The sequence below is a fragment of the Oncorhynchus tshawytscha genome, linkage group LG16 (genome assembly GCF_018296145.1).
Source record: "Oncorhynchus tshawytscha isolate Ot180627B linkage group LG16, Otsh_v2.0, whole genome shotgun sequence".
NCBI classification, from domain to species: domain Eukaryota; kingdom Metazoa; phylum Chordata; class Actinopteri; order Salmoniformes; family Salmonidae; genus Oncorhynchus; species Oncorhynchus tshawytscha.
The window spans coordinates 88855176-88866533 of NC_056444.1; the positions used below are offsets into that span (position 1 = coordinate 88855176).

The 11358-nt window shown below is 41.9% G+C and overlaps 1 protein-coding gene across 4 annotated transcripts; it reads right to left on the reverse strand.

Moving 5' to 3' along the window:
- Positions 1-1041: 1041 nt before the first annotated feature.
- On the reverse strand, positions 1042-10790 carry LOC121839673 (tafazzin-like). 4 transcript variants are annotated; one of them, XM_042299884.1, is made up of 4 exons: positions 10668-10790; positions 9585-9722; positions 6777-6905; positions 1042-1164 (listed from the first exon to the last, which is right to left on the reverse strand). In XM_042299884.1, the coding sequence occupies exons 2-4, from the start codon at positions 9691-9693 to the stop codon at positions 1115-1117; spliced, it is 288 nt and encodes a 95-aa protein (XP_042155818.1). In that variant the 5' UTR covers positions 9694-9722; positions 10668-10790; the 3' UTR covers positions 1042-1114. The 4 variants fall into 4 exon arrangements, with proteins under 4 accessions (XP_042155818.1, XP_042155817.1, XP_042155819.1 ...); XM_042299883.1 differs by lacking the exon at positions 10668-10790 and adding an exon at positions 10155-10640; XM_042299885.1 differs by lacking the exon at positions 10668-10790 and adding an exon at positions 10009-10032.
- Between the last annotated feature and the right edge of the window lie 568 nt (positions 10791-11358).

The window sequence follows — 11358 nt, forward strand, 5'->3', positions numbered from 1 at the left end:
CAACCCAATTGAGATGCTGTGGTATGACCTCAAGAGAACGGTTCACACCAGACATCCTAAGAATATTGCTGTATTACTAAAACAGCTGATCCGTGTATTTTTGTTCCGTATACAGATCTGAATGACAGAGAAGTAGACAAATGTCATACACTTAACTTTTTGTCTAACTTGTTGGTGCTAACAATGTCAGTTGTTTAGAAAAAGTTACAGAAAATGTTGTTGATGCATTTACTAAAACAGTGGTAACTTTTTATCATAACATTTTTGTTCTGCAGTCAGATTTTAAAAGCAGAGAAGTCGAGAAGATTTCATATGCTCGGTTTGTCTAACACGGAACCCAAACCGGCTGCGCGCGTGCGCCCATCGTGCATACATTTATTTTGTCCCCCACACCAAACGCGCTCACGACACGCAGGTTAAAATATCAAAACAAACTCTGAACCAATTACATTAATTTGGGGACAGGTCGAAAAGCATTAAACATTTATGGCAATTTAGCTAGCTAGCTTGCACTTGCTAGCTAATTTGTCCTGGGATATAAACATTGAGTTGTTATTTTACCTGAAATGCACAAGGTCCTCTACTCCGCCAATTAATCCACACATAAAACGATTGGCAACTTGCATAAATTAGGTGCATTACCGCCACTGACCTCGTTAAGTCTTTCCAGTCACCCACGTGGGTATAACCAATGAGGAGATGGCACGTGGGTACCTGCTGCTATAAACCAATGAGAGATGGGAGAGGCAGGACTTGCAGCGTGATCTGCTTCACAAATAGAACTGACCTCTATTTTAGCTTGTTGTTGCGCGCGAGCAGTGTGGGTGTTGAATAATTAAAGTATTGAATAATATAGATTTCTAAATGTATTTTTATACCATGTAGTCAGTGATGATGTCACACTGGGGAGATTTAGAATATAGAAAATATATCACAAGCAACTCAAGTGAGACCAATATGCACGTTTGAGCGGCATTTCTGGCTTAAACGGTGTAAGTGGATTAGTGTGCTAAAGAAGACGATCAAAGATTTAAGTGGCTGGTTTTTCTTCTCAAGCCCCACAACAACAATAAAAACATGAGTATGCATGGACACTTAATAAACACAGCATCACTCACCAGCGCATCTTGTTGAAGTTCCAGAGGTGTCTGAGTCTCAGAACTCCTGTTGGAGAGAGAAAAGAGGGAGGGGAATATTTAAAAATTTAAACATGAATATTGAAAATATACCATCTTGGATTTGACAAAGTTTTCAATATATTGTTGCAAATTATATTCTACGGGCAAAGATCTAGAGTGGGGTCTCTGTTACTTATCAAATCAAATCAAATTTTATTTGTCACATACACATGGTTAGCAGATGTTAATGCGAGTGTAGCGAAATGCTTGTGCTTCTAGTTCCGACAATGCAGTAATAACCAACAAGTAATCTAACTAACAATTCCAAAACTACTGTCTTATACACAGTGTAAGGGGATAAAGAATATGTACATAAGGATATATGAATGAGTGATGGTACAGAGCAGCATAGGCAAGATACAGTAGATGGTATCGAGTACAGTATATACATATGAGATAAGTATGTAAACCAAGTGGCATAGTTAAAGTGGCTAGTGATACATGTATTACATAAGGATACAGTCGATGATATAGAGTACAGTATATACGTATGCATATGAGATGAATAATGTAGGGTAAGTAACATTATATGAGGTAGCATTGTTTACTTTGAGACTTCTGATCCAATTAGTGAGCATTCCCAAAAGAGTGGATGGAAATGGATTCAAAATGGTCGCCTTCTGCTGGTGATTTGCAGGACGTGAACAGGTGGGATACTATGCTGGGTCACATCTTTCTTTTCCCCCAGCACAGTTAAGCCAAAACCAACGGCCGTTATTCAGAGAGGCGTTCTACAACGCTTTGAGCACTTTCCAAATCCGGAAGTGAATATCACGTAGGGTGAAATTTCAGTCACTGATTAATAACATTTGCCCTTGTATTAGCTCCACAATGAAATAGGGTGCAGGCCAGGCAGCAGGCTGTTAGCCAGCCTGCCAGCTTAGTGGAGTCTGCTACTAGCACAGTCAGTGTAGTCAGCTCAGCTATCACCATTGAGACCGTGTCTGTGCCTCAACCTAGGTTGGGCAAAACTAAACATGGCAGTGTTCGCCTTAGCAATCTCACTAGGATAAAGACCACCTCCATTCCTGTCATTATTGAAAGAGATCATGATACCTCACATCTCAAAATAGGGCTACTTAATGTTAGATCCCTTACTTCAAAGGCAATTATAGTCAATGAACTAATCACTGATCATAATCTTGATGTGATTGGCCTGACTGAAACATGGCTTAAGCCTGATGAATTTACTGTGTTAAATGAGGCCTCACCTCCTGGCTACACTAGTGACCATATCCCCCGTGCATCCCGCAAAGGCGGAGGTGTTGCTAACTACTCAATCACTTTTTATAGCTACTGTTTACAGGCCTCCTGGGCCATATACAGCGTTCCTCACTGAGTTCCCTGAATTCCTATCGGACCTTGTAGTCATAGCAGATAATATTCTAATCTTTGGTGACTTTAATATTCACATGGAAAAGTCCACAGACCCACTCCAAAAGGATTTCGGAGCCAATATCGACCCAGTGGGTTTTGTCCAACATGTCTCTGGACCTACTCACTGTCACAGTCATACTCTGGACCTAGTTTTGTCCCATGGAAAAAATATTGTGGATCTTAAGGTTTTTCCTCATAATCCTCGACTATCGGACCGCCACTTTATTACGTTTGCAATTGAAACAAATAATCTGCTCAGACCCCAACCAAGGAACATCAAAAGTCGTGCTATAAATTCAGACAACACAAAGATTCCTAGATGTCCTTCCAGTCTCCCTCTGTCTACCCAAGGACTCCAGAGGACAAAAATCAGTTAACCACCTAACTGAGGAACTCAATTTAACCTTGCGCAATACCCTAAGAGCAGTTGCACCCCTAAAAACTAAAAATATTTCTCATAGGAAACTAGCTCCCTGGTAGACAGAAAATACCCGAGCTCTGAAGCAAGCTTCCAGAAAATTGGAACAGAAATGGCGCCACACCAAACTGGAAGTCTTCCGACTAGCTTGGAAAGGCAGTACCGAAGAGCCCTTACTGCTGCTCGATCATCCTATTTTTCTAACTTAATTGAGGAAAATAAGAACAATCCGAAATTCCTTTTTGATGCTGTCGCAAAGCTAACTAAAAAGCAGCATTCCCCAAGAGAGGATGACAGCAGTTACTGGCTTTTACTTCAGCAGTAATAAATTCAAGAACTTCTTTGAGGAAAAGATCATGATTATTAGAAAGCAAATTACAGACTCCTCTTTAAATCTGCGTATTCCTTCAAAGCTCAGTTGTCCTGAGTCTGCACAACTCTGCCAGGACCTAGGATCAAGAGAGACACTCAAGTGTTTTAGTACTATATCTCTTGACACAATGATGAAAATAATCATGGCCTCTAAATCTTCAAGCTGCATACTGGACCCTATTCCAACTAAACTACTGAAAGATCTGCTTCCTGTGCTTGGCCCTCCTATGTTGAACATAATAAATGTCTCTCTATCCACCGGATGTGTACCAAACTCACTAAAAGTGGCAGTAATAAAGCCTCTCTTGAAAAAGCCAAACCTTGACCCAGAAAATATTTTTAAAACTATCGGCCTATATCAAATCTCCCATTCCTCTCAAAACTTTTAGAAAAGGCTGTTGCACAGCAACTCACTGCCTTCCTGAAGACAAACAATGTATACGAAATGCTTCAGTCTGGTTTTAGACCCCATGATAGCACTGAGACGGCACTTGTGAAGGTGGTAAATGACCTTTTAATGGCATCAGACCGAGGCTCTGCATCTGTCCTCGTGCTCCTAGACCTTAGTGCTGCTTTTGATACCATCGATCACCACATTCTTTTGGAGAGATTGGAAACCCAAATTGGTCTACACGGACATGTTCTGGCCTGGTTTAGTTTGTCTCTGTGAATGGTTTGTCCTCTGACAAATCAACTGTACATTTCAGGGTTCCTCAAGGTTCCGTTTTAGGACGACTATTATTTTCACTATATATTTTACCTCTTGGGAATGTCATTCGAAAACACAATGTAAACTTTCACTGCTATGCGGATGACACACAGCTGTACATTTCAATGAAACATGGTGAAGCCCCAAAATTGCCCTCGCTAGAAGCATGTGTTTCAGACATAAGGAAGTGGATGGCTGCAAACTTTCTACTTTTAAACTCGGACAAAACAGAGATGCTTGTTCTAGGTCCCAAGAAACAAAGAGATCTTCTGTTGAATCTGACAATTAATCTTAATGGTTGTACAGTCGTCTCAAATAAAACTGTGAAGGACTTCGGCGTTACTCTGGACCCTGATCTCTCTTTTGAAGAACATATCAAGACCATTTCAAGGACAGCTTTTTTCCATCTACGTAACATTGCAAAAATCAGAAACTTTCTGTCCAAAAATGATGCAGAAAAATTAATCCATGCTTTTGTCACTTCTAGGTTAGACTACCGCAATGCTCTACTTTCTGGCTACCCGGATAAAGCACTAAATAAACTTCAGTTAGTGCTAAATACGGCTGCTAGAATCGTGACTAGAACCAAAAAATGTATCATATTACTCCAGTGCTAGCCTCCCTACACTGGCTTCCTGTCAAAGCAAGGGCTGATTTCAAGGTTTTACTGCTAAACTACAAAGCATTACATGGGCTTGCTCCTACCTATCTCTCTGATTTGGTCCTGCCGTACATACCTACACGTACGCTACGGTCACAAGACGCAGGCCTCCTAATTGTCCCTAGAATTTCTAAGCAAACAGCTGGAGGCAGGGCTTTCTCCTATAGAGCTCCATTTTTATGGAATGGTCTGCCTACCCATGTCAGAGACGCAAACTCGGTCTCAACCTTTAAGTCTTTACTGAAGACTCATCTCTTCAGTGGGTCATATGATTGAGTGTAGTCTGGCCCAGGAGTGGGAAGGTGAACGGAAAGGCTCTGGAGTAACGAACCGCCCTTGCTGTCTCTGCCTGGCCGGTTCCCCTCTTTCCACTGGGATTCTCTGCCTCTAACCCTATTACAGGGGCTGAGTCACTGGCTTACTAGGGCTCTTTCATACCGTCCGTAGGAGGGGTGCGTCACTTGAGTGGGTTGAGTCACTGTTGTGATCTTCCTGTTTGGGTTGTTGAAGAGTAACACCAACTGCTAACAATTCTAACATTTGTAAAAAAAATACTTAACCACTATATTGATTAGATAAGTATTCAACCCTCTGATTCAATATGTTAGAATCACATTTGGCAGTCTGTGAGTCTTTCTGGGAAAGTCTAAGATCTTTCCATACCTGGATTTTACAATATTTGCTCATTGTTTTCAAAATTCTTCAAGCTCTTTCAAGTTGGTTGTTGATCATTGCTGGACAGCCATTTTCAAGTCTTGCAATAGATTTTCAAGCAGATTTCAATCAAAACTGTAACTAGGCCACTCAGGAACATTCAATGTTGTCTTGGCCTTGTGTTTTAGGTTATTGTCCTGCTGATAGGTGAATTGGTCTCCCAGTGACTGGTGGAAAGCAGACTGGACCAGGTTTTCCTCTAGGATTTTCCCTGTGCTTAGCTCAAATTAAATTTATTTTTATCCTAAAAAAAACTACCTAGTCCTTGCCGATGACAAGCATACCCATAACATGATGCAGCCACCACTCTCGAAAACATGAAGAGTGTTACTCAGTGATGTGTTGTGTTGGATTTGTCCCAAACAGAACACTTTGTATTCAGGACAGTTCATTTCTTTGCCACATTGTGTGCAGTATGACTTTATTGCCTTGTTGCAAACAGGATGCATGATTTGTTATAGTTGTATTCTGTACAGACTTCCTTCTTTTCACTCTGTCATGTAGGTTAGTATTGTGGAGCAACTACAATGTTGTTGATCCATCCTCAGTTTTCTCCTATCACAGCCATTAAACTCTGTAACTGTTTTAAAGTCACCATTGGCCTCATGGTGAAATCCCTGAGTGGTTTCCTTCCTCTCCAGCAAAGACTGTGTCTTTGATACACCATCAAAGTGTATTTAATAACTTCACCATGCTCAAAGGGATATTCAATGTCTGCTTTAAAAAAAAAAAAAAAAAATCCCCATCTACCAATAGGTGCCCTTCTTTGTGAGGTATTGGACAACCTCACTGGTCTTTGTGGTTGAATCTGTGTTTGAAATTGACTCCGACTGAGGGACCTCACAGAAAAGTGTATATGTGGGGTACAGAGATGAGGTAGTCATAAAGATATCATGTTAAATACTATTATTGCACACAGAGTGATTCATGCAAGTTATTATGTGACTTGTTAAGCAAATCTTTACTCAAACGTATTTATAAATAAGAAAGGGGTTGAAGACTCAAGACCTTTCAGCTTTTCATTTTTTATTAATTTGTGAACATTTCAAAAACATAATTCCACTTTGACATTATGGGGTATTGTGTGTAGGCCAGTGACACAAACATGTTTTAATCCATTTTAAATTCAGGCTGTAACACACACAAAAGAAAAACAGAAGCCAAAATCTCCAACTGATCAATTATTTCTCAATTATTCTTATAGATACAAATGTGAAATATATGTCTACAATCCTTCCCCCAAAGTACCATTCTATGGACTACATTTGGTGAAAATCCTCCAAATCACTGTCTTTTTTTGTCCGGGTTTCATATGGAATCACTCCATTGTAATATGTGTGTCCTTACCCCAGAGGTGTGGGTCGTCCATACAGGACTGGTGATTGGACAGTGTGATGAGGGGTGTGTCAGGTGGGCGTTGGTCTATCAGGTCAAATAGAACATCCTGATTATGAACCGTAATACAGTTCAGATACTCTAGAGAGAGAGAGAGAAGAGAGAGAAAGAGTGTGTTAGGGTGGCACGATTAATCGAATTCACGCTGCATAGCATGCTGGCCAATCGCCAGCAGCATACCACCCTGCATACCACTGCTGGCTTGCTTCTGAAGCTAAGCAGGGTTGGTCCTGGTCAGTCCCTGGATGGGAGACCAGATGCTGCTGGAAGTGGTGTTGGAGGGCCAGTAGGAGGCACTCGTTCCTCTGGTCTAAAAGAAAATATCCCAATGCCTCAGGGCAGTGATTGGGGACACTGCCCTGTGTAGGGTGCCGTCTTTCAGATGGGACGTTAAACGGGTGTCCTGACTCTCTGAGGTCATGCAATGGCACTTATCGTAAGAAGGATGTTAACCACGGTGTCCTGGCTAAATTCCCAATCTGGTCCTCAAACCATCACGGTCACCTAATAATCCCCAGTTTACAATGGGCACATTCATCCCCCTCCTCTCCCCTGTAACTATTCCCCAGGTCGTTGCTGCAAATGAGAACGTGTTCTCAGTCAACTTACCTGGTAAAATAACAGAAAAATAAAATAAACATTTTAATTTGCAAGTTTCCCTGCTTAGAGCACGCAGTGAGATGCAGTGAGATGAGGAGAGAAGGGGCTTTACACCTCAGTTAGATGCTGGTGAGGAGAGAAAGGGCTTTACACCTCAGTGAGATGCTGGTGAGGAGAGAAGGGGCTTTACACCTCAGATAGATGCTGGTGAGGAGAGAAGGGGCTTTACACCTCAGTGAGATGCTGGCGAGGAGAGAAGGGGCTTTACACCTCAGTCAGATGCTGGTGAGGAGAGAAAGGGCTTTACACCTCAGATGCTGGTGAGGAGAGATGGGGCTTTACCTCAGTTAGATGCTGGTGAGGAGAGAAGGGGCTTTACACCTCAGTTAGATGCTAGTGAGGAGAGAAGGGGCTTTACACCTCGGTGAGATGCTGGTGAGGAGAGATGGGGCTTTACACCTCAGTGAGATGCTGGTGAGGAGAGAAGGGGCTTTACACCTCAGTGAGATGCTGGTGAGGAGAGAAGGGGCTTTACACCTCAGTGAGATGCTGGTGAGGAGAGAAGGGGCTTTACACCTCAGTGAGATGCTGGTAAGGAGAGAAAGGGCTTTACACCTCAGATGCTGGTGAGGAGAGATGGGGCTTTACACCTCAGATGCTGGTGAGGAGAGATGGGGCTTTACACCTCAGATGCTGGTGAGGAGAGATGGGGCTTTACACCTCAGTTAGATGCTGGTGAGGAGAGAAAGGGCTTTACACCTCAGATGCTGGTGAGGAGAGAAAGGGCTTTACACCTCAGATGCTGGTGAGGAGAGAAAGGGCTTTACACCTCAGATGCTAATGAGGAGAGATAGGGCTTTACACCTCAGTTAGATGCTGGTGAGGAGAGATGGGGCTTTACACCTCAGTTAGATGCTGGTGAGGAGAGATGGGGCTTTACACCTCAGATGCTGGTGAGGAGAAAAAGGGCTTTACCAAATACAAGAACAGTATGAGTTTTAGGAACTCTGTGGCTTTCCCTCGTGAGTGTCAGAAACATGTGTGCTGCTAGCGCTAACGAGAACGTTGATTTGGTGCCAAAGAAGGATCTTCAGTGGTATGCCAGTATTTCAGCTACAGGAAAACCCATGTCAACCGAGTGCAAAATGTGCCTCAGAGTAGTGGAGACAACAAATGTACTTAATCGTTTGAAGAATGAACATCCACTACATTACAACGATTGCATGGTAAAAATAAAAATAGAAAGTGCCCAAGAGCCCCTCAGCCACAACCAGCCATGTACGTTAAACAGGCACTGACCGCCGATGGGTCAGTGTAACGCCCTACCAAAACAACATCCCGTAGACACACAGAAATCACAGAGGCTATAACCTATCACATAGCCAAAGTCATGGTTCCTGTTTACACAATCAACCAAGACTACTGCAAGAAGATCATTCAAAAGCTGGATATACAAGATTCCATCTCACAAATAAGTCGCCATCCCTACACTGTATAATAAAATGAAGATAGAAGTTGAAACATGTCACGTTGAATGACTGGACCAGATTCCAACGTGTTGGACATAGTCAGTAGGCTACGTGTTACATGTTAAGGCACTTTGACTTATAATTTCCATTATAATAATGATTGAGCCTATTTATACATAATTACACAATCATACGCTTCCTATTCAATCTGCAGCCAATGGCTACCTGAATAAATGATGATTAGTTATTATTTAAGAACTCATAAATGGTCAAATAGGAAGTCATAATGGTATTAGTTAATGAATAACTGCTGCACTTATAGCACACTATATTTTGATGATCATGAAAAAAATACCAAATGTAACATGTAGGTGTAATAATCTTATCTATTATATGTAGCCTATAACAATGTTGGAAATGATTTGTTTCATTTGGTTTTGTATTCAGTTAGCATTTCACTGTATGGTCCTGTTGTATTCGGCTCATGTGACAAATACAATTTGATTTGATTTATTCATTCATATGATCGCATTGTAGAAGATGTTCTCTATCCTGACACTTGATTTGACCAAGTTTAACCCAAGTCTTTAAAAATCGCAATTCATAATTGCAATATCTAGCCAAAACAAAAAAACTATTTTGATATTTTGTCCAGGGTGCTGGTGCAGCCCTAGTGTGTGTAGTGACTCACTGGTCCAGAAGTAGCTGTATGAGCCCACCACGCCCATGACCAGGGTGCTGGTCACCTTCCAGGCCAGCTGCGGGCACTGTGGGAACGGCCATTTCACCTCCAGGGGCATCGCTGCTCACCAACGGAACACACATCCACCTGGCGCACACACACAGGTCAGAGAACAGTATGAGAAACCTACCACCGTGTCGATCTTATAACCATAACTACCAGATAGTATAGATTAGCTACTCTCAACACTGCAGAATGGAAGCTAAATAGCTAGCGGGAATCATTTGCAGTATTGAATAGAAGTATTGCATGCATAGATCATACATCATTGGCATAGACTCATGGATTTGGATGGTTTGGTTTGTCAACAGAACACAGCTTTCCACATGTTGTCTCTGCTAGCTAGCTTCCCGTCCAAGTAAAAAATGCCTACTTTTTGCCAGGTGAAAGCTTTTTAAAAACCACCCAAAAGCAGTTTAATACACGGATCTGGTTTCATATGACAGTTTTATACTAAGTCTACACTGTTTTTCTCCACGTAGTAAATGACTTGTGATCAAAGTTAAGTCCCATCCTCACCTTATGCTTTCAGCTGATAACTAGCAAGTTCGAAGAACCCGGAAAAAGGCTATTTCTGCAATGGTTTGTGGGAGCTGTAGTTCATTACGTCGAACGAATTTAAGCTTTCTGAATCGATGTAAACAAATGGTTGTTGTGTGTGTTTCTTCCATCTACTCATTGATGCTTTGAAACGACGTCTGTTCCTTCATTTCCCCTCATCCCATCTCCACCCCGGATATATAATCAAAGACAGTACAGTATGAAGATAGTCCGAAACGGTTTCTCCAATAGAAATCCCCGATCACGCGTGTAGGCGATGTAATGGCGACGTTGGCGAGCAGAATCAACGAATCTGGTCTAAGGGTCGCCTGGCGCCTAAGTGCGCATGTGCACGCCGCAAATCAGAGGCACTCCTTTGATATAAAGTAGTTTTTTTGACGAAAATGATAACGTGTCAGTTTGTCACTTTCATGAGGTTGGAGTAATAACATGTTAAACTACTTAAGACATTAACTCGAATCTAGGTTGTACCTTTTAGATTTTCAAAAAATGAACAACTAATTAAGAATGTTTCACTAATCTCATTGATTTCTCTAACCCGGCCTGGTCTGTTTGGCCCTTTGCTCCAGCGTTCCCGGAAGCCTTGCTATTTTGCGCCTCAGGGTTTAGAAACTATGCGTTATCATGATCAGTTTCTCGTCAACAACACTGGAAAAAGTACTTCCAGGTCACGGAATTTCGGAAACGTTTCAAATAAAAGTCCCCACGTAATAGTAGAAACATATCAATAACCTGTATTTATTCATGATATATGAACAATAATTGTCTTCACATTAACAATGATTCATATTTGTTCATATTTAAGTGGCATTTGCATTAAATGTGGGTGTTAAAATCCCATTGATAGGGCTCTGAGTAATACGGAGTGTTGCAGGCCATTTACTCCTCCCATTGATAGGGCTCTGAGTAATACGGAGTGTTGCAGGCCATTTACTCCTCCCATTCATAGGGCTCTGAGTAATACGGAGTGTTGCAGGCCATTTACTCCTCCCATTCATAGGGCTCTGAGTAATACGGAGTGTTGCAGGCCATTTACTCCTCCCATTCATAGGGCTCTGAGTAATACGGAGTGTTGCAGGCCATTTACTCCTCCCATTCATAGGGCTCTGAGTAATACGGAGTGTTGCAGGCCATTTACTCCTCCCATTCATAGGGCTCTGAG